Genomic DNA, 22,116 nt, shown 5'->3' on the forward strand with positions numbered 1-22,116 from the left:
GTGGGGGGGGGGAGCAAAAGGCTCAAGACTCACCGTTCCAGGTTTTGTTTCCCACTCTTCGTCCGGCAGCCTACACCCACGCCAGCTTCGTAATAAAGAGAAAGAAGTCCTTGGGACAGCACTTTTAACTTGAGGAACTAAGCCGGGTGGCGGGGGTGGGGTGAGAAGGGGTAAAGGAGGGTGAGCCATTGACTGAGTCCAAGGTCCATTGGATGCCAGGTGGGGGCAGGGGCAGCTACCTCAGCACTACCAAAGATAAGGGGCTGGCAGAGGCGGAAAAGCTCCTTACGGTAATGCCCCGGGGAACAATGCAGGCTTCTCTGCCAAAGTGCTACTCACAGAGACGCAAAAGGCAGAAGTCCATTACTGCAGGACGTTTCCGGGCTGCACAGAGCTCCTGTTCAGAGGGGAAGAAGCCACAAAACGCTCACGATCCCAAACTGCAGCGTCGGTTTTAAGTTAAAAAGCATCGTCCGAAGATGGCCAAGCTAGCAAACGCTGGGACATTCCTACCTCCTGTGTCCTGTTGAGGTATTCAGAGGATCCTAGAGGAGATTAATCTCTGAAAATAGACTTTGTTGTTACTCATACTTCTATTCAGATGCCCTCAACTATTGACCTGGTTGCCTTCTTTGTTACTCACAGACAATGTTTCTTCACCCACCCTGGACACTCCAACAGATATATATACTCCACTTGCTTTCCCAACATCAGATCCTCTGAAGGTGCCAGCCACAGATGCAGGCGAAACGTCAGGAGAGAATGCTGCTAGAACACGGCCATACAGCCAGGAAACCACACAGCACCCAAGTGATTCCGGCCGTGAAAGCCTTCGACAATACATTAATCTCTGAAAACCTTGGCAAACAAAAGGGAGCCGGGGATCCACTGCGTGGCTAATAAACAGCTCGCTCTGTTGTGTCAAGGGGCTGCGAGAGCAAACTTCCGACTCTCAGGGAATTCTTCTTTAGCGCCACTGAAATGCTTGAACCGGTTCAAACTATCACTTGGCATGCACGCACATGCTCACACACCCCTTCCATTGTGGACGAGTTTCTTTGGGAAATGTTTGGACAACAGATAATGAAAGAGACAGGAGTTCACACCGATAGACCTGAGGCAGAGGGCAGATATCCCTTTATCCACAACTTATCTCCCCATGAGCAACATGTCGAACTCAGGATTGTTAGATTTGGCATTGCAGGGCCTTTGTGTGTCGTCCCCCCCACTCCCATTTCAAATATCGAAACTTTTAACCACAGTGGCATTCCAGACAGAAATTCAACCGATGCTGTTCCTTTTTTTCCTGGAATAGAGACAAACTATTATTATTATTATTATTATTATTATTATTATTATTATTATTATTATTATTATTATATTTATAAATTATATAAATTATATTTATAAAATTATTAATTATATTTATACATTAATATTTATAAATTAGATAAATTAGATAAATTATATTTATAAAATTATTGATTATATTTATAAATTAATATTTATAAATTATATAAATTATTATAAAATTATTAATTATATTTAAAAATTATATTTAAAAACCAGGGCGGTGAACAGAACATATAGATAGAGCACAAAATAAAATCAATAATATTAAAATTAATTAAATAAATCATTAAGTAGTGGCTCTATACATGTTAAAAACCAAACCCCAATGGGGTTTGCAGCGTCCTAAAATCAGATATACAGATGGCGTCCTACTAAGAAATCCCCTAAGAAAAGGGGGGGGGGATGGCAGGATCCACAGATGTTATAAAAAGGGGGGGCCATCAGCAGCCGGTCTCCCCAAAGGCCCGGTGGAACAGCTCAGTCTTGCAGGCCCTGCGAAATTCATTATTGGAGAAAGGCTGGCCTCTTCTATATGATGATGATTATTACTATCATTATCATTATTTATTCCCCACCCTTTATGACACTCTTAGGGCGGGTGACAATAAAGGCCATAATAAAATCCTAAAACCATAAAACATGGTAGACTAAAACTTCCGCCCCAACCAGCCCTAAAAGTGGGAGGAACATACAGGACACCTCCAGCCCCCTCCCTTCCCAGGGGCCAATGTTGAGAAATCCCTGCAGGTTGCTGCAGTCCAAATAGTTCATATTGTTAGCTTTAAATAAACTTGTTTGGAACCACTATGGTTGTCATGCCATCCATCCCTACTATTATATATGAAAAGTAGTGAGCCACCGGGAGCCTGAAAGGGGAGGAGCGGCATACTAAATGTAATAACAATAGCTTCATTGCAAACAAGAGTGTGTAGCCCACATGTGGTCGTGTGAACACGTGCTCTCCAGATGTATCAGACACTCAGTTGTCCCCTAGTTATTCCTCTATTTCTTTTCTCTTAAAGGAAAGCCCTTTTACTATAGTGCCTGAGTCCTTGGGTCCTGGGTTCCAGTTATCGTGCTAGAAGGTGTTTGTTTTATATTTGCATACATTAGCATAATTGCATATATGAACATGTATTAATACATTGCTAAACGTAAATTGCATTGTAAGAATAAAAAACAAACGCCCTCAAATGGGGAGGGTTTCACAACTCCAAAGGAACCCAGGAGTCGGCGCTCTTCTGCCTCGTGACTCGCGGGCTGTTTCTGTCGTTACCCCTAGCGACCGCTTCCTTAGCAACCAGCGTCCAAGATGGCGCCAGCCACCATCCTGCCCATTTCAAAGATGGCAGATATTGCATTTCCGCCCTCACGAAATGACGGAAATGAAAAAAAATCCCACTCTCGCTTCTCTAGTTCTACGAATGTGGTTGAGTGAGTTAATCAGAAAAGAAAGAAGCGCAGCATCGTCCGTGGAGACGCTGGAGAACGCTCTCCTTACTCAACATGGCGAGGGAAAGCGACTTCCGGTCTCGCAAGAAAATGGCGTTTGCTATACTTCCGGTGGCTTCATTGGCAAGCGCCAACATGGCGATTCCCTTAAATGTGCGAACACGAGTGTGGCTCTCAACTCAGAAAATTAATCGGTTTGGGGAGCGTAAAGCCAACTCGAGCCTCTCTTTGTAGCCTTTAGCTGTTCCCTTCCCCCTTTCCCGATTGTCCTTTTTACAGGACTGCAACTGTCCGTACAAGATGGCGGCGCCCAGCATGCTAACCTTTGCTCCTCAGCCATTCCAAAATGGCGGCGCCCGTTGTGTTCCTGCGAGAAATGGTGGCTCCCGGCGTTAATTGAATGCACGCTTCTTTTGCTCGGGTGTTCTCGTCAGAATGGCAAATCCCGCCATGCAAAAACTGGGTATGGAGGTCTGAAATGCGGGGGGAAGAGTTATTGGGTAAGGGGGGGGGGGGATTTCACTGCAATTTACTTTGGGGAGGTCGGCTGAAATGGATGCTGCACCGTTCATGCTCATAATGCCTGAATTTGCCTCTGTACCTTGGAAACTAGCTTTTCTGCCTTGGAAACCAGCTTTTGCAGTTTTCCTAGCATTGTGCAGTGAAGCTCTGAGGGCAACTGAATAGTGCTCTGGCGCTTTCTGAACCATTTGCTTTATCAATTGCCAGCAAATATAACCCACTGAGCTTATACGTCTAGTGCATTTGTATCCCAGCCTTCATCCACGGAACTGAAGGTGATCCACCCTCCTCTCCCTTCCTCTGTTTTATTCTTGACATAGATCAGGAGGAGAGAATAACTGGCCCAAGGAGATTCGAACCTGTATCTCCCAAGATCTCAGTCTGCACCAGTGGTTCCCAAAGTGGGCAGTACTGCCCTCTGGGGAGCAGTGGGATTACCTAGGGGGGGCAAGAGAGTGCTGGAAGTGGGCCCCTCCGATTGTGTTGTTCATTTATTTGCAGTAGATCAAGCTATGGAACCATGCAATCAAATCTGGTTTCAAGGCAGAGATTGGAACCCTGATCTAACCAGTGCTGGCAAAGCACTCGCACCATTATGTCATACTGCCTCTTAATTTTATGGCAATTGCCTGTTTTGGGGGGTGCAGGAATTGCTGAATCTTATATTCTCTTGTCCTGCTTTTGCTCCGTAGGAACCCAGCTGACGAAATTTGCTTTGGTGTCTCGGAGCTTTCACAGCAGTTCTACGAACCAGGCTGGCAAGCTGTGGAGATTGAAGTAAGTGCCAAAAGATACAAAGTTAGAACTGATGGGGGATTCAGAGAATGGTGGGCGGGGAGGTTTGTAAGGTCATCGGAGCAGTGGAACTGCAGGGGATTTTGTGGTGGCCACTGGCAAGGGATGGAGGTGAAGGAAAGATGGGGTTCTGATGGTAAGAACTGAGCCGTGTCGTTTGAAATGTATGTGAAAACCCAGCTGGGATTATTCGAGGACAAAGGTTCCCCATAAGTGTGTCTTCCTGTTCTCTTCTGCGTAACATCTGCAGCTTCATGAACCATTTCGTTTTCCTTGTTCCTTTCCAGACACGCTTTGCCTGAGAATGGTTCGGATTATGGGCCCATGACGGACCTGCCAGATTGGTCATTTGCCGGTAAGAAGTGTGGGAGAAGTGCAGCATCCTTCCTTTGCCCCTGCGCAAAATCGTTATCTCCTGTTCCCCACCCCAAATTTGTTAATCTGGAAGAGAGCTGCCGCTTCTCATGCAGGATTATCGCCACCGCTGCTTTCCACTTCAAGATTTCCAGGCTTTCGAGCCGGATCCTCTTTGACTTGAGGACGTCAGAAAACCTTCAAAACGTTCCATGTCACTGACATTAAGCAATCTTAATTCCCTAGAGCAGTGATGGCGAACCTTTTCGAGACCGAGTGCCCAAATTGCAACCCCAAACCCCAGTTATTTATCGCAAAGTGCCAACACGGCAATTTAACCTGATCACTGAGGTTTTAGTTTAGAAAAAATGATGGGCTCCGAGGCGTGTGTTACTCGGGAGTAAGCTTGGGGGTAGTCGGTGGCTTTGCTTTGAAACAACCATGCAACTCTTCCAACGGGTGAATCACGACCCTAGGAGGGTTTACTCAGAAGCAAGCCCCATTGCCAGCAACCGAGCTTACTCCCAGGTAAAGGATCACACTTTAGTTCTTTGCATGAAAATCAGTGGGGTTTAACAGCACTTAACAGGGTTACCTACACTGCTTCCCCAAAACTAGGTCTTAGGTTTAATGCTAATAATTGAGCCCAGTGGCCCAGGCCAGTCTAGATATATGTGTGGGGAGGGCACTCTGTTTGCGTGTGCCCACAGAGAGGGCTCTGAGTGCCACCTCTGGCACCCGTGCCATAGGTTCGCCACCACTGCCCTAGTGACAAGTTCATAGGATCGTGTGCAAAAGAGGGCAGCTCAGGTATTTTCTGAAACCCTTTGTCCCTTCTTCCTAGATGGGCGCCCTGCCCCGCCGATGAAAGGTTACCTCCGTCGACAGGAAAAGAACAGAGAATTTGCAGTAAGTGGTGTATCAGTTGTGCCTTGTGGGATTTATTATTATTATTATTATTATTATTATTATTATTATTATTATTATTATTATTATTATTATTATTATTAATTAAACTTGCTATACCGCCCTATCCCCGAAGGGCTCAGGGCGGTGAACAACACAAAATCATACAAAAACATAAAAATCTTAAAACAGGTACATTCTAAAATAGGGCCCACAAGACCCATATACCACCCTCTTCCACAAAATGAGGAGGGGTCCCAGTGATGTTAGGGGACCCTACTAGCAAGGGGGGGCGGGGCTGGGCTCTCCAAAGGCCCAGTGGAATAATTCGGTTTTACAGGCCCTGCGGAACTCTCCAAGGTCCCGCAGGGCCCGAGTAGCTGATGGTAATGTGTTCCACCAGGCCGGTGCCAGGGTTGTAAAGGCCCTGGCCCGTGTGGAGGCCAGCCGCGTCATCGAGGGGCCAGGGATCTCCAGTAGATTCGCCTCTGCTGATCGCAGAGGAAGAGCTGGGACATATGGGGTAATGCTGTCCCGAAGGTACGAGGGTCCCGGGCCGCATAAGGCCTTAAAGGTCAACACCCACACCTTGAACATGATTCGGAATTCGATTTTTTTAAAGCACAGAAATTTGACAGGTGGTAGGGGAATTTTTTTCCTGGTGCAAGAGTTAACCCGCGAACCTGTGAATTAAGTTCCACTGAACATTTCAGATATCTCTGTATTTTTCTGCTCTGTGAACAAAGGTTTGTGGGGGTGGACCTTTTCAGGCATGGCTAACCCTGCTCCTCATCTTCTCCCTCAGCGTCGTATAGCCATGATCTCCTCAGAGATTGACCGTGGAATGGAGAAGTGGGAGACCAACCAGAGGGAACAACGTCAACAGGCTGAGGAGAAGCGACAAAACAGACTCCTGCCGAAAGGAGGGAGCCTCCCACCACTCCCAAAATAAATATTAATATAAATAAATATTTTTGTCCTAATTTGAGACTTTTGTGCATAAGGCTTCTTGTGGGGGGTAGGGTTTTTTTTTTCAGTTTCCCAACCTCATCCTTGCCCTGACCCTCATTTTCCACACCTCTGTGACGTGGCAGCCATTTTGTTTATGTGGGATGGATGTAGCGTCGTAAATCAACAGGGCAATTGAGAAGGACCAAAAGAGGCGAGACAGTTGCTCTGGCGTGTTCTTTTCTGTTGGCTTGTCAACTGAGGGACAACACAACAGCGTGGGATTTCTGAATTGTTAAAAGATCCATGGGGAAGAATTAGGACTAATAAAAGAAGAAGAAGAAGAAGAGTTTGGATTTATATCCCCTCTTTCTCTCCTGCAGGAGACTCAAAGGGGCTTACAATCTCCTCGCCCTTCCCCACTCACAACAAACACCCTGTGAGGTAGGTGGGGCTGAGAGAGCTCCGAGAAGCTGTGACTAGCCCAAGGTCACCCAGCTGGTGTGTATGGGAGTGCACAGGCTAATCTGAATTCCCCAGATAAGCCCCCACAGCTCAGGCGGCAGAGTGGAGAATCAAACCCAGTTCCTCCAGATTAGATACACGAGCTCTTAACCTCCTACACCACTGCGTAGGAAACATTTCTTCACCCAACGTGTGATTGGTGTTTGGAATATGCTGCCACAGGAGGTGGTGGTGGCCGCTAACCTGGATAGCTTTAAAAAGGGCTTGGGCAGATTTATGGGAGGAAGTCGATCTATGGCTCCCAATCTTGATCCTCCTTGATCTGAGATTGCAGATGCCTTAGCAGACCAGGTGCTCGGGAGCAGCAGCAGCAGCAGAAGGCCCTTGCTTTCACCTCCTGCCTGTGAGCTCCCAAAGGCACCTGGTGGGCCACTGCGAGTAGCAGAGAGCTGGACTAGATGGACTCTAGTCTGATCCAGCAGGCTCTTTCTTATGTTCTTAAAGCCATTGCTTTCACATCCTGCAGGTGAGCTCCCAAAGGCACCTGGTGGGCCACTGCGAGTAGCAGAATGCTGGACTAGATGGACTCTGGTCTGATCCAGCAGGCTTATTCTTATGTTCTTATAGGCAGGAAATACCATAGAAATTGAAGCCCGCAACAATATAGTCAAACAACCAACCAGAGCAACATTCAAACGACTTCCAGCAGCTCACTTATATAATCCAGCCTTATCAAAGAAGACAATTCCTTTGCTTCTCTAAGAACCAGAGTGGAGCTAAGCTAAGAGGGATCGTAGGATGCTAAAGGCCGTGGCTTCCTTCGCAGCAGCTCTTGAGACTGCAGAGGAACAGCTGCAGTGGCTAATTATGCACACCCCGACCTTGATAGCCCAAAGTAGTCTGATCTTGTCAGATCTCACAAGCTAAGTAAGATCAGCCCTGGTTGGATGGGAGACCACCAAGAAATACCAGAGTAAGGCAATGTCAAGCCACCCTGGGAAACCTAATGCCGTTGCCATAAGTTGGCTACAACTTGACGGCACTTTAAGAAAAAGAAGAGTTTGGATTTACACCACACCTTTCTCTCCTGTAAGGAAACTCAAGGTGCCTTACAAACTCCTTTCCCTTCCTCTCCCCACAAAAGACACCTTGTGAGGCAGGTGGGGCTGAGAGAGTTCAGAGAGAACTGTGACGAGCCCAGAGGTGGGATCCAGCAGGTTCTCGCCAGTTCCCGAGAGTGGGTTACTAATTATTTGTGTGTGCCGAGAGCGGGTTACTAGTTGGGTCTGCTTTTCCGTTAGAAATTCCATTAAGTATTTGAAAGTATTAAGTATTTGAAAGGCAGTCAATTAGAGGAGAAGTAGTTGTTTCTGTTGGCAGTAGACGATAGGACTTGCTATAATGAGTTTAAATTATGGACAGAAAGATACTAGCTGGAAATTAGGAACTTTTTTTTTTACAGTAACAGAAATTATTAATGCCCCGCCCCCGGAATGCCCGGCCACGCCCCTGTTGTGCCCCGCCCAGCCCCTTTGGCGCTACGCCACTGTTTGAATCCCACCACCAAGGGAACCTGCTACTAAAATTTTTGGATCCCACCACTGGACTAGCCCAAGGTCACCCAGCAGGAATGTAGGAGTGCAGGAACACATCTGGTTCACCAGATAAGCCTCCGCTGCTCAGGTGGAGGAGTCAACCCCGGTTCTCCAGTTTAGAATCTACCTGATCTTAACCACTACGCCACAAAGAGTGTTCCTGGCTGCATGTACTGATGGATTTGATTTATTCAATCTCCCTGCCAAAGTGGCTCAGAGCAGTTTCTAATACATATAAATACATGGGTGCTGTGTGGTTTCCGGGCTGTATGGCCGTGTTCTAGCAGCATTCTCTCCTGACGTTTCGCCTGCATCTGTGGCTTGGGGGGGGGGGGGGGCGGGCGGGGGGGGGGGTGGGGGGGGGGGGGGGGGGGGGGGGGGGGGGGGGGGGGGGGGGGGGGATGGGGGGGGGGGGGGGGCGGGGGGGGGAGGGGTGGGGTGGGGGGGGGGGGGGGGGGGGGGGGGGGGGGGGGGGGGAGGGGGGGGGGGGTAGGTGGGGGTGGGGGGGGGGGGGGGTGGAGGGGGGTGGGGGGGTGGGGGGGTGGGGGGGGGGGGGGGTGGGGGGGGGGGGGGGTGGGGGGGGGGGGGGGTGGGGGGGGGGGGGGGTGGGGGGGGGGGGGGGTGGGGGGGGGGGGGGGTGGGGGGGGGGGGGGGTGGGGGGGGGGGGGGGTGGGGGGGGGGGGGGGTGGGGGGGGGGGGGGGTGGGGGGGGGGGGGGGTGGGGGGGGGGGGGGGTGGGGGGGGGGGGGGGTGGGGGGGGGGGGGGGTGGGGGGGGGGGGGGGTGGGGGGGGGGGGGGGTGGGGGGGGGGGGGGGTGGGGGGGGGGGGGGGTGGGGGGGGGGGGGGGTGGGGGGGGGGGGGGGTGGGGGGGGGGGGGGGTGGGGGGGGGGGGGGGTGGGGGGGGGGGGGGGTGGGGGGGGGGGGGGGTGGGGGGGGGGGGGGGTGGGGGGGGGGGGGGGTGGGGGGGGGGGGGGGTGGGGGGGGGGGGGGGTGGGGGGGGGGGGGGGTGGGGGGGGGGGGGGGTGGGGGGGGGGGGGGGTGGGGGGGGGGGGGGGTGGGGGGGGGGGGGGGTGGGGGGGGGGGGGGGTGGGGGGGGGGGGGGGTGGGGGGGGGGGGGGGTGGGGGGGGGGGGGGGTGGGGGGGGGGGGGGGTGGGGGGGGGGGGGGGTGGGGGGGGGGGGGGGTGGGGGGGGGGGGGGGTGGGGGGGGGGGGGGGTGGGGGGGGGGGGGGGTGGGGGGGGGGGGGGGTGGGGGGGGGGGGGGGTGGGGGGGGGGGGGGGTGGGGGGGGGGGGGGGTGGGGGGGGGGGGGGGTGGGGGGGGGGGGGGGTGGGGGGGGGGGGGGGTGGGGGGGGGGGGGGGTGGGGGGGGGGGGGGGTGGGGGGGGGGGGGGGTGGGGGGGGGGGGGGGTGGGGGGGGGGGGGGGTGGGGGGGGGGGGGGGTGGGGGGGGGGGGGGGTGGGGGGGGGGGGGGGTGGGGGGGGGGGGGGGTGGGGGGGGGGGGGGGTGGGGGGGGGGGGGGGTGGGGGGGGGGGGGGGTGGGGGGGGGGGGGGGTGGGGGGGGGGGGGGGTGGGGGGGGGGGGGGGTGGGGGGGGGGGGGGGTGGGGGGGGGGGGGGGTGGGGGGGGGGGGGGGTGGGGGGGGGGGGGGGTGGGGGGGGGGGGGGGTGGGGGGGGGGGGGGGTGGGGGGGGGGGGGGGTGGGGGGGGGGGGGGGTGGGGGGGGGGGGGGGTGGGGGGGGGGGGGGGTGGGGGGGGGGGGGGGTGGGGGGGGGGGGGGGTGGGGGGGGGGGGGGGTGGGGGGGGGGGGGGGTGGGGGGGGGGGGGGGTGGGGGGGGGGGGGGGTGGGGGGGGGGGGGGGTGGGGGGGGGGGGGGGTGGGGGGGGGGGGGGGTGGGGGGGGGGGGGGGTGGGGGGGGGGGGGGGTGGGGGGGGGGGGGGGTGGGGGGGGGGGGGGGTGGGGGGGGGGGGGGGTGGGGGGGGGGGGGGGTGGGGGGGGGGGGGGGTGGGGGGGGGGGGGGGTGGGGGGGGGGGGGGGTGGGGGGGGGGGGGGGTGGGGGGGGGGGGGGGTGGGGGGGGGGGGGGGTGGGGGGGGGGGGGGGTGGGGGGGGGGGGGGGTGGGGGGGGGGGGGGGTGGGGGGGGGGGGGGGTGGGGGGGGGGGGGGGTGGGGGGGGGGGGGGGTGGGGGGGGGGGGGGGTGGGGGGGGGGGGGGGTGGGGGGGGGGGGGGGTGGGGGGGGGGGGGGGTGGGGGGGGGGGGGGGTGGGGGGGGGGGGGGGTGGGGGGGGGGGGGGGTGGGGGGGGGGGGGGGTGGGGGGGGGGGGGGGTGGGGGGGGGGGGGGGTGGGGGGGGGGGGGGGTGGGGGGGGGGGGGGGTGGGGGGGGGGGGGGGTGGGGGGGGGGGGGGGTGGGGGGGGGGGGGGGTGGGGGGGGGGGGGGGTGGGGGGGGGGGGGGGTGGGGGGGGGGGGGGGTGGGGGGGGGGGGGGGTGGGGGGGGGGGGGGGTGGGGGGGGGGGGGGGTGGGGGGGGGGGGGGGTGGGGGGGGGGGGGGGTGGGGGGGGGGGGGGGTGGGGGGGGGGGGGGGTGGGGGGGGGGGGGGGTGGGGGGGGGGGGGGGTGGGGGGGGGGGGGGGTGGGGGGGGGGGGGGGTGGGGGGGGGGGGGGGTGGGGGGGGGGGGGGGTGGGGGGGGGGGGGGGTGGGGGGGGGGGGGGGTGGGGGGGGGGGGGGGTGGGGGGGGGGGGGGGTGGGGGGGGGGGGGGGTGGGGGGGGGGGGGGGTGGGGGGGGGGGGGGGTGGGGGGGGGGGGGGGTGGGGGGGGGGGGGGGTGGGGGGGGGGGGGGGTGGGGGGGGGGGGGGGTGGGGGGGGGGGGGGGTGGGGGGGGGGGGGGGTGGGGGGGGGGGGGGGTGGGGGGGGGGGGGGGTGGGGGGGGGGGGGGGTGGGGGGGGGGGGGGGTGGGGGGGGGGGGGGGTGGGGGGGGGGGGGGGTGGGGGGGGGGGGGGGTGGGGGGGGGGGGGGGTGGGGGGGGGGGGGGGTGGGGGGGGGGGGGGGTGGGGGGGGGGGGGGGTGGGGGGGGGGGGGGGTGGGGGGGGGGGGGGGTGGGGGGGGGGGGGGGTGGGGGGGGGGGGGGGTGGGGGGGGGGGGGGGTGGGGGGGGGGGGGGGTGGGGGGGGGGGGGGGTGGGGGGGGGGGGGGGTGGGGGGGGGGGGGGGTGGGGGGGGGGGGGGGTGGGGGGGGGGGGGGGTGGGGGGGGGGGGGGGTGGGGGGGGGGGGGGGTGGGGGGGGGGGGGGGTGGGGGGGGGGGGGGGTGGGGGGGGGGGGGGGTGGGGGGGGGGGGGGGTGGGGGGGGGGGGGGGTGGGGGGGGGGGGGGGTGGGGGGGGGGGGGGGTGGGGGGGGGGGGGGGTGGGGGGGGGGGGGGGTGGGGGGGGGGGGGGGTGGGGGGGGGGGGGGGTGGGGGGGGGGGGGGGTGGGGGGGGGGGGGGGTGGGGGGGGGGGGGGGTGGGGGGGGGGGGGGGTGGGGGGGGGGGGGGGTGGGGGGGGGGGGGGGTGGGGGGGGGGGGGGGTGGGGGGGGGGGGGGGTGGGGGGGGGGGGGGGTGGGGGGGGGGGGGGGTGGGGGGGGGGGGGGGTGGGGGGGGGGGGGGGTGGGGGGGGGGGGGGGTGGGGGGGGGGGGGGGTGGGGGGGGGGGGGGGTGGGGGGGGGGGGGGGTGGGGGGGGGGGGGGGTGGGGGGGGGGGGGGGTGGGGGGGGGGGGGGGTGGGGGGGGGGGGGGGTGGGGGGGGGGGGGGGTGGGGGGGGGGGGGGGTGGGGGGGGGGGGGGGTGGGGGGGGGGGGGGGTGGGGGGGGGGGGGGGTGGGGGGGGGGGGGGGTGGGGGGGGGGGGGGGTGGGGGGGGGGGGGGGTGGGGGGGGGGGGGGGTGGGGGGGGGGGGGGGTGGGGGGGGGGGGGGGTGGGGGGGGGGGGGGGTGGGGGGGGGGGGGGGTGGGGGGGGGGGGGGGTGGGGGGGGGGGGGGGTGGGGGGGGGGGGGGGTGGGGGGGGGGGGGGGTGGGGGGGGGGGGGGGTGGGGGGGGGGGGGGGTGGGGGGGGGGGGGGGTGGGGGGGGGGGGGGGTGGGGGGGGGGGGGGGTGGGGGGGGGGGGGGGTGGGGGGGGGGGGGGGTGGGGGGGGGGGGGGGTGGGGGGGGGGGGGGGTGGGGGGGGGGGGGGGTGGGGGGGGGGGGGGGTGGGGGGGGGGGGGGGTGGGGGGGGGGGGGGGTGGGGGGGGGGGGGGGTGGGGGGGGGGGGGGGTGGGGGGGGGGGGGGGTGGGGGGGGGGGGGGGTGGGGGGGGGGGGGGGTGGGGGGGGGGGGGGGTGGGGGGGGGGGGGGGTGGGGGGGGGGGGGGGTGGGGGGGGGGGGGGGTGGGGGGGGGGGGGGGTGGGGGGGGGGGGGGGTGGGGGGGGGGGGGGGTGGGGGGGGGGGGGGGTGGGGGGGGGGGGGGGTGGGGGGGGGGGGGGGTGGGGGGGGGGGGGGGTGGGGGGGGGGGGGGGTGGGGGGGGGGGGGGGTGGGGGGGGGGGGGGGTGGGGGGGGGGGGGGGTGGGGGGGGGGGGGGGTGGGGGGGGGGGGGGGTGGGGGGGGGGGGGGGTGGGGGGGGGGGGGGGTGGGGGGGGGGGGGGGTGGGGGGGGGGGGGGGTGGGGGGGGGGGGGGGTGGGGGGGGGGGGGGGTGGGGGGGGGGGGGGGTGGGGGGGGGGGGGGGTGGGGGGGGGGGGGGGTGGGGGGGGGGGGGGGTGGGGGGGGGGGGGGGTGGGGGGGGGGGGGGGTGGGGGGGGGGGGGGGTGGGGGGGGGGGGGGGTGGGGGGGGGGGGGGGTGGGGGGGGGGGGGGGTGGGGGGGGGGGGGGGTGGGGGGGGGGGGGGGTGGGGGGGGGGGGGGGTGGGGGGGGGGGGGGGTGGGGGGGGGGGGGGGTGGGGGGGGGGGGGGGTGGGGGGGGGGGGGGGTGGGGGGGGGGGGGGGTGGGGGGGGGGGGGGGTGGGGGGGGGGGGGGGTGGGGGGGGGGGGGGGTGGGGGGGGGGGGGGGTGGGGGGGGGGGGGGGTGGGGGGGGGGGGGGGTGGGGGGGGGGGGGGGTGGGGGGGGGGGGGGGTGGGGGGGGGGGGGGGTGGGGGGGGGGGGGGGTGGGGGGGGGGGGGGGTGGGGGGGGGGGGGGGTGGGGGGGGGGGGGGGTGGGGGGGGGGGGGGGTGGGGGGGGGGGGGGGTGGGGGGGGGGGGGGGTGGGGGGGGGGGGGGGTGGGGGGGGGGGGGGGTGGGGGGGGGGGGGGGTGGGGGGGGGGGGGGGTGGGGGGGGGGGGGGGTGGGGGGGGGGGGGGGTGGGGGGGGGGGGGGGTGGGGGGGGGGGGGGGTGGGGGGGGGGGGGGGTGGGGGGGGGGGGGGGTGGGGGGGGGGGGGGGTGGGGGGGGGGGGGGGTGGGGGGGGGGGGGGGTGGGGGGGGGGGGGGGTGGGGGGGGGGGGGGGTGGGGGGGGGGGGGGGTGGGGGGGGGGGGGGGTGGGGGGGGGGGGGGGTGGGGGGGGGGGGGGGTGGGGGGGGGGGGGGGTGGGGGGGGGGGGGGGTGGGGGGGGGGGGGGGTGGGGGGGGGGGGGGGTGGGGGGGGGGGGGGGTGGGGGGGGGGGGGGGTGGGGGGGGGGGGGGGTGGGGGGGGGGGGGGGTGGGGGGGGGGGGGGGTGGGGGGGGGGGGGGGTGGGGGGGGGGGGGGGTGGGGGGGGGGGGGGGTGGGGGGGGGGGGGGGTGGGGGGGGGGGGGGGTGGGGGGGGGGGGGGGTGGGGGGGGGGGGGGGTGGGGGGGGGGGGGGGTGGGGGGGGGGGGGGGTGGGGGGGGGGGGGGGTGGGGGGGGGGGGGGGTGGGGGGGGGGGGGGGTGGGGGGGGGGGGGGGTGGGGGGGGGGGGGGGTGGGGGGGGGGGGGGGTGGGGGGGGGGGGGGGTGGGGGGGGGGGGGGGTGGGGGGGGGGGGGGGTGGGGGGGGGGGGGGGTGGGGGGGGGGGGGGGTGGGGGGGGGGGGGGGTGGGGGGGGGGGGGGGTGGGGGGGGGGGGGGGTGGGGGGGGGGGGGGGTGGGGGGGGGGGGGGGTGGGGGGGGGGGGGGGTGGGGGGGGGGGGGGGTGGGGGGGGGGGGGGGTGGGGGGGGGGGGGGGTGGGGGGGGGGGGGGGTGGGGGGGGGGGGGGGTGGGGGGGGGGGGGGGTGGGGGGGGGGGGGGGTGGGGGGGGGGGGGGGTGGGGGGGGGGGGGGGTGGGGGGGGGGGGGGGTGGGGGGGGGGGGGGGTGGGGGGGGGGGGGGGTGGGGGGGGGGGGGGGTGGGGGGGGGGGGGGGTGGGGGGGGGGGGGGGTGGGGGGGGGGGGGGGTGGGGGGGGGGGGGGGTGGGGGGGGGGGGGGGTGGGGGGGGGGGGGGGTGGGGGGGGGGGGGGGTGGGGGGGGGGGGGGGTGGGGGGGGGGGGGGGTGGGGGGGGGGGGGGGTGGGGGGGGGGGGGGGTGGGGGGGGGGGGGGGTGGGGGGGGGGGGGGGTGGGGGGGGGGGGGGGTGGGGGGGGGGGGGGGTGGGGGGGGGGGGGGGTGGGGGGGGGGGGGGGTGGGGGGGGGGGGGGGTGGGGGGGGGGGGGGGTGGGGGGGGGGGGGGGTGGGGGGGGGGGGGGGTGGGGGGGGGGGGGGGTGGGGGGGGGGGGGGGTGGGGGGGGGGGGGGGTGGGGGGGGGGGGGGGTGGGGGGGGGGGGGGGTGGGGGGGGGGGGGGGTGGGGGGGGGGGGGGGTGGGGGGGGGGGGGGGTGGGGGGGGGGGGGGGTGGGGGGGGGGGGGGGTGGGGGGGGGGGGGGGTGGGGGGGGGGGGGGGTGGGGGGGGGGGGGGGTGGGGGGGGGGGGGGGTGGGGGGGGGGGGGGGTGGGGGGGGGGGGGGGTGGGGGGGGGGGGGGGTGGGGGGGGGGGGGGGTGGGGGGGGGGGGGGGTGGGGGGGGGGGGGGGTGGGGGGGGGGGGGGGTGGGGGGGGGGGGGGGTGGGGGGGGGGGGGGGTGGGGGGGGGGGGGGGTGGGGGGGGGGGGGGGTGGGGGGGGGGGGGGGTGGGGGGGGGGGGGGGTGGGGGGGGGGGGGGGTGGGGGGGGGGGGGGGTGGGGGGGGGGGGGGGTGGGGGGGGGGGGGGGTGGGGGGGGGGGGGGGTGGGGGGGGGGGGGGGTGGGGGGGGGGGGGGGTGGGGGGGGGGGGGGGTGGGGGGGGGGGGGGGTGGGGGGGGGGGGGGGTGGGGGGGGGGGGGGGTGGGGGGGGGGGGGGGTGGGGGGGGGGGGGGGTGGGGGGGGGGGGGGGTGGGGGGGGGGGGGGGTGGGGGGGGGGGGGGGTGGGGGGGGGGGGGGGTGGGGGGGGGGGGGGGTGGGGGGGGGGGGGGGTGGGGGGGGGGGGGGGTGGGGGGGGGGGGGGGTGGGGGGGGGGGGGGGTGGGGGGGGGGGGGGGTGGGGGGGGGGGGGGGTGGGGGGGGGGGGGGGTGGGGGGGGGGGGGGGTGGGGGGGGGGGGGGGTGGGGGGGGGGGGGGGTGGGGGGGGGGGGGGGTGGGGGGGGGGGGGGGTGGGGGGGGGGGGGGGTGGGGGGGGGGGGGGGTGGGGGGGGGGGGGGGTGGGGGGGGGGGGGGGTGGGGGGGGGGGGGGGTGGGGGGGGGGGGGGGTGGGGGGGGGGGGGGGTGGGGGGGGGGGGGGGTGGGGGGGGGGGGGGGTGGGGGGGGGGGGGGGTGGGGGGGGGGGGGGGTGGGGGGGGGGGGGGGTGGGGGGGGGGGGGGGTGGGGGGGGGGGGGGGTGGGGGGGGGGGGGGGTGGGGGGGGGGGGGGGTGGGGGGGGGGGGGGGTGGGGGGGGGGGGGGGTGGGGGGGGGGGGGGGTGGGGGGGGGGGGGGGTGGGGGGGGGGGGGGGTGGGGGGGGGGGGGGGTGGGGGGGGGGGGGGGTGGGGGGGGGGGGGGGTGGGGGGGGGGGGGGGTGGGGGGGGGGGGGGGTGGGGGGGGGGGGGGGTGGGGGGGGGGGGGGGTGGGGGGGGGGGGGGGTGGGGGGGGGGGGGGGTGGGGGGGGGGGGGGGTGGGGGGGGGGGGGGGTGGGGGGGGGGGGGGGTGGGGGGGGGGGGGGGTGGGGGGGGGGGGGGGTGGGGGGGGGGGGGGGTGGGGGGGGGGGGGGGTGGGGGGGGGGGGGGGTGGGGGGGGGGGGGGGTGGGGGGGGGGGGGGGTGGGGGGGGGGGGGGGTGGGGGGGGGGGGGGGTGGGGGGGGGGGGGGGTGGGGGGGGGGGGGGGTGGGGGGGGGGGGGGGTGGGGGGGGGGGGGGGTGGGGGGGGGGGGGGGTGGGGGGGGGGGGGGGTGGGGGGGGGGGGGGGTGGGGGGGGGGGGGGGTGGGGGGGGGGGGGGGTGGGGGGGGGGGGGGGTGGGGGGGGGGGGGGGTGGGGGGGGGGGGGGGTGGGGGGGGGGGGGGGTGGGGGGGGGGGGGGGTGGGGGGGGGGGGGGGTGGGGGGGGGGGGGGGTGGGGGGGGGGGGGGGTGGGGGGGGGGGGGGGTGGGGGGGGGGGGGGGTGGGGGGGGGGGGGGGTGGGGGGGGGGGGGGGTGGGGGGGGGGGGGGGTGGGGGGGGGGGGGGGTGGGGGGGGGGGGGGGTGGGGGGGGGGGGGGGTGGGGGGGGGGGGGGGTGGGGGGGGGGGGGGGTGGGGGGGGGGGGGGGTGGGGGGGGGGGGGGGTGGGGGGGGGGGGGGGTGGGGGGGGGGGGGGGTGGGGGGGGGGGGGGGTGGGGGGGGGGGGGGGTGGGGGGGGGGGGGGGTGGGGGGGGGGGGGGGTGGGGGGGGGGGGGGGTGGGGGGGGGGGGGGGTGGGGGGGGGGGGGGGTGGGGGGGGGGGGGGGTGGGGGGGGGGGGGGGTGGGGGGGGGGGGGGGTGGGGGGGGGGGGGGGTGGGGGGGGGGGGGGGTGGGGGGGGGGGGGGGTGGGGGGGGGGGGGGGTGGGGGGGGGGGGGGGTGGGGGGGGGGGGGGGTGGGGGGGGGGGGGGGTGGGGGGGGGGGGGGGTGGGGGGGGGGGGGGGTGGGGGGGGGGGGGGGTGGGGGGGGGGGGGGGTGGGGGGGGGGGGGGGTGGGGGGGGGGGGGGGTGGGGGGGGGGGGGGGTGGGGGGGGGGGGGGGTGGGGGGGGGGGGGGGTGGGGGGGGGGGGGGGTGGGGGGGGGGGGGGGTGGGGGGGGGGGGGGGTGGGGGGGGGGGGGGGTGGGGGGGGGGGGGGGTGGGGGGGGGGGGGGGTGGGGGGGGGGGGGGGTGGGGGGGGGGGGGGGTGGGGGGGGGGGGGGGTGGGGGGGGGGGGGGGTGGGGGGGGGGGGGGGTGGGGGGGGGGGGGGGTGGGGGGGGGGGGGGGTGGGGGGGGGGGGGGGTGGGGGGGGGGGGGGGTGGGGGGGGGGGGGGGTGGGGGGGGGGGGGGGTGGGGGGGGGGGGGGGTGGGGGGGGGGGGGGGTGGGGGGGGGGGGGGGTGGGGGGGGGGGGGGGTGGGGGGGGGGGGGGGTGGGGGGGGGGGGGGGTGGGGGGGGGGGGGGGTGGGGGGGGGGGGGGGTGGGGGGGGGGGGGGGTGGGGGGGGGGGGGGGTGGGGGGGGGGGGGGGTGGGGGGGGGGGGGGGTGGGGGGGGGGGGGGGTGGGGGGGGGGGGGGGTGGGGGGGGGGGGGGGTGGGGGGGGGGGGGGGTGGGGGGGGGGGGGGGTGGGGGGGGGGGGGGGTGGGGGGGGGGGGGGGTGGGGGGGGGGGGGGGTGGGGGGGGGGGGGGGTGGGGGGGGGGGGGGGTGGGGGGGGGGGGGGGTGGGGGGGGGGGGGGGTGGGGGGGGGGGGGGGTGGGGGGGGGGGGGGGTGGGGGGGGGGGGGGGTGGGGGGGGGGGGGGGTGGGGGGGGGGGGGGGTGGGGGGGGGGGGGGGTGGGGGGGGGGGGGGGTGGGGGGGGGGGGGGGTGGGGGGGGGGGGGGGTGGGGGGGGGGGGGGGTGGGGGGGGGGGGGGGTGGGGGGGGGGGGGGGTGGGGGGGGGGGGGGGTGGGGGGGGGGGGGGGTGGGGGGGGGGGGGGGTGGGGGGGGGGGGGGGTGGGGGGGGGGGGGGGTGGGGGGGGGGGGGGGTGGGGGGGGGGGGGGGTGGGGGGGGGGGGGGGTGGGGGGGGGGGGGGGTGGGGGGGGGGGGGGGTGGGGGGGGGGGGGGGTGGGGGGGGGGGGGGGTGGGGGGGGGGGGGGGTGGGGGGGGGGGGGGGTGGGGGGGGGGGGGGGTGGGGGGGGGGGGGGGTGGGGGGGGGGGGGGGTGGGGGGGGGGGGGGGTGGGGGGGGGGGGGGGTGGGGGGGGGGGGGGGTGGGGGGGGGGGGGGGTGGGGGGGGGGGGGGGTGGGGGGGGGGGGGGGTGGGGGGGGGGGGGGGTGGGGGGGGGGGGGGGTGGGGGGGGGGGGGGGTGGGGGGGGGGGGGGGTGGGGGGGGGGGGGGGTGGGGGGGGGGGGGGGTGGGGGGGGGGGGGGGTGGGGGGGGGGGGGGGTGGGGGGGGGGGGGGGTGGGGGGGGGGGGGGGTGGGGGGGGGGGGGGGTGGGGGGGGGGGGGGGTGGGGGGGGGGGGGGGTGGGGGGGGGGGGGGGTGGGGGGGGGGGGGGGTGGGGGGGGGGGGGGGTGGGGGGGGGGGGGGGTGGGGGGGGGGGGGGGTGGGGGGGGGGGGGGGTGGGGGGGGGGGGGGGTGGGGGGGGGGGGGGGTGGGGGGGGGGGGGGGTGGGGGGGGGGGGGGGTGGGGGGGGGGGGGGGTGGGGGGGGGGGGGGGTGGGGGGGGGGGGGGGTGGGGGGGGGGGGGGGTGGGGGGGGGGGGGGGTGGGGGGGGGGGGGGGTGGGGGGGGGGGGGGGTGGGGGGGGGGGGGGGTGGGGGGGGGGGGGGGTGGGGGGGGGGGGGGGTGGGGGGGGGGGGGGGTGGGGGGGGGGGGGGGTGGGGGGGGGGGGGGGTGGGGGGGGGGGGGGGTGGGGGGGGGGGGGGGTGGGGGGGGGGGGGGGTGGGGGGGGGGGGGGGTGGGGGGGGGGGGGGGTGGGGGGGGGGGGGGGTGGGGGGGGGGGGGGGTGGGGGGGGGGGGGGGTGGGGGGGGGGGGGGGTGGGGGGGGGGGGGGGTGGGGGGGGGGGGGGGTGGGGGGGGGGGGGGGTGGGGGGGGGGGGGGGTGGGGGGGGGGGGGGGTGGGGGGGGGGGGGGGTGGGGGGGGGGGGGGGTGGGGGGGGGGGGGGGTGGGGGGGGGGGGGGGTGGGGGGGGGGGGGGGTGGGGGGGGGGGGGGGTGGGGGGGGGGGGGGGTGGGGGGGGGGGGGGGTGGGGGGGGGGGGGGGTGGGGGGGGGGGGGGGTGGGGGGGGGGGGGGGTGGGGGGGGGGGGGGGTGGGGGGGGGGGGGGGTGGGGGGGGGGGGGGGTGGGGGGGGGGGGGGGTGGGGGGGGGGGGGGGTGGGGGGGGGGGGGGGTGGGGGGGGGGGGGGGTGGGGGGGGGGGGGGGTGGGGGGGGGGGGGGGTGGGGGGGGGGGGGGGTGGGGGGGGGGGGGGGTGGGGGGGGGGGGGGGTGGGGGGGGGGGGGGGTGGGGGGGGGGGGGGGTGGGGGGGGGGGGGGGTGGGGGGGGGGGGGGGTGGGGGGGGGGGGGGGTGGGGGGGGGGGGGGGTGGGGGGGGGGGGGGGTGGGGGGGGGGGGGGGTGGGGGGGGGGGGGGGTGGGGGGGGGGGGGGGTGGGGGGGGGGGGGGGTGGGGGGGGGGGGGGGTGGGGGGGGGGGGGGGTGGGGGGGGGGGGGGGTGGGGGGGGGGGGGGGTGGGGGGGGGGGGGGGTGGGGGGGGGGGGGGGTGGGGGGGGGGGGGGGTGGGGGGGGGGGGGGGTGGGGGGGGGGGGGGGTGGGGGGGGGGGGGGGTGGGGGGGGGGGGGGGTGGGGGGGGGGGGGGGTGGGGGGGGGGGGGGGTGGGGGGGGGGGGGGGTGGGGGGGGGGGGGGGTGGGGGGGGGGGGGGGTGGGGGGGGGGGGGGGTGGGGGGGGGGGGGGGTGGGGGGGGGGGGGGGTGGGGGGGGGGGGGGGTGGGGGGGGGGGGGGGTGGGGGGGGGGGGGGGTGGGGGGGGGGGGGGGTGGGGGGGGGGGGGGGTGGGGGGGGGGGGGGGTGGGGGGGGGGGGGGGTGGGGGGGGGGGGGGGTGGGGGGGGGGGGGGGTGGGGGGGGGGGGGGGTGGGGGGGGGGGGGGGTGGGGGGGGGGGGGGGTGGGGGGGGGGGGGGGTGGGGGGGGGGGGGGGTGGGGGGGGGGGGGGGTGGGGGGGGGGGGGGGTGGGGGGGGGGGGGGGTGGGGGGGGGGGGGGGTGGGGGGGGGGGGGGGTGGGGGGGGGGGGGGGTGGGGGGGGGGGGGGGTGGGGGGGGGGGGGGGTGGGGGGGGGGGGGGGTGGGGGGGGGGGGGGGTGGGGGGGGGGGGGGGTGGGGGGGGGGGGGGGTGGGGGGGGGGGGGGGTGGGGGGGGGGGGGGGTGGGGGGGGGGGGGGGTGGGGGGGGGGGGGGGTGGGGGGGGGGGGGGGTGGGGGGGGGGGGGGGTGGGGGGGGGGGGGGGTGGGGGGGGGGGGGGGTGGGGGGGGGGGGGGGTGGGGGGGGGGGGGGGTGGGGGGGGGGGGGGGTGGGGGGGGGGGGGGGTGGGGGGGGGGGGGGGTGGGGGGGGGGGGGGGTGGGGGGGGGGGGGGGTGGGGGGGGGGGGGGGTGGGGGGGGGGGGGGGTGGGGGGGGGGGGGGGTGGGGGGGGGGGGGGGTGGGGGGGGGGGGGGGTGGGGGGGGGGGGGGGTGGGGGGGGGGGGGGGTGGGGGGGGGGGGGGGTGGGGGGGGGGGGGGGTGGGGGGGGGGGGGGGTGGGGGGGGGGGGGGGTGGGGGGGGGGGGGGGTGGGGGGGGGGGGGGGTGGGGGGGGGGGGGGGTGGGGGGGGGGGGGGGTGGGGGGGGGGGGGGGTGGGGGGGGGGGGGGGTGGGGGGGGGGGGGGGTGGGGGGGGGGGGGGGTGGGGGGGGGGGGGGGTGGGGGGGGGGGGGGGTGGGGGGGGGGGGGGGTGGGGGGGGGGGGGGGTGGGGGGGGGGGGGGGTGGGGGGGGGGGGGGGTGGGGGGGGGGGGGGGTGGGGGGGGGGGGGGGTGGGGGGGGGGGGGGGTGGGGGGGGGGGGGGGTGGGGGGGGGGGGGGGTGGGGGGGGGGGGGGGTGGGGGGGGGGGGGGGTGGGGGGGGGGGGGGGTGGGGGGGGGGGGGGGTGGGGGGGGGGGGGGGTGGGGGGGGGGGGGGGTGGGGGGGGGGGGGGGTGGGGGGGGGGGGGGGTGGGGGGGGGGGGGGGTGGGGGGGGGGGGGGGTGGGGGGGGGGGGGGGTGGGGGGGGGGGGGGGTGGGGGGGGGGGGGGGTGGGGGGGGGGGGGGGTGGGGGGGGGGGGGGGTGGGGGGGGGGGGGGGTGGGGGGGGGGGGGGGTGGGGGGGGGGGGGGGTGGGGGGGGGGGGGGGTGGGGGGGGGGGGGGGTGGGGGGGGGGGGGGGTGGGGGGGGGGGGGGGTGGGGGGGGGGGGGGGTGGGGGGGGGGGGGGGTGGGGGGGGGGGGGGGTGGGGGGGGGGGGGGGTGGGGGGGGGGGGGGGTGGGGGGGGGGGGGGGTGGGGGGGGGGGGGGGTGGGGGGGGGGGGGGGTGGGGGGGGGGGGGGGTGGGGGGGGGGGGGGGTGGGGGGGGGGGGGGGTGGGGGGGGGGGGGGGTGGGGGGGGGGGGGGGTGGGGGGGGGGGGGGGTGGGGGGGGGGGGGGG

The 22,116-nt window shown here is 75.3% G+C and overlaps 1 protein-coding gene across 1 annotated transcript; it reads left to right on the forward strand.

Moving 5' to 3' along the window:
* The first annotated feature begins 2,947 nt into the window (after positions 1 to 2,947).
* On the forward strand, positions 2,948 to 6,370 carry MRPL52 (mitochondrial ribosomal protein L52). The gene is made up of 5 exons (XM_048517599.1): positions 2,948 to 3,268; positions 4,020 to 4,104; positions 4,410 to 4,477; positions 5,321 to 5,385; positions 6,188 to 6,370. The coding sequence occupies exons 1-5, from the start codon at positions 3,241 to 3,243 to the stop codon at positions 6,332 to 6,334; spliced, it is 393 nt and encodes a 130-aa protein (XP_048373556.1). The 5' UTR covers positions 2,948 to 3,240; the 3' UTR covers positions 6,335 to 6,370.
* The last annotated feature ends 15,746 nt before the right edge of the window (positions 6,371 to 22,116 follow it).

The sequence above is a fragment of the Sphaerodactylus townsendi genome, linkage group LG15 (assembly GCF_021028975.2).
Source record: "Sphaerodactylus townsendi isolate TG3544 linkage group LG15, MPM_Stown_v2.3, whole genome shotgun sequence".
NCBI lineage: Eukaryota > Metazoa > Chordata > Lepidosauria > Squamata > Sphaerodactylidae > Sphaerodactylus > Sphaerodactylus townsendi.

Excerpts from the sequence above, each read along its gene's own strand:
- MRPL52 (XM_048517599.1), top strand. The coding sequence starts at position 3,241 with ATGGCAAATCCCGCCATGCAAAAACTGG. Across the intron at positions 4,105-4,409 it reads GGCAAGCTGTGGAGATTGAA|ACACGCTTTGCCTGAGAATG; the intron begins GTAAGTGCCAAA and ends GTTCCTTTCCAG. Across the intron at positions 4,478-5,320 it reads GCCAGATTGGTCATTTGCCG|ATGGGCGCCCTGCCCCGCCG; the intron begins GTAAGAAGTGTG and ends CCTTCTTCCTAG.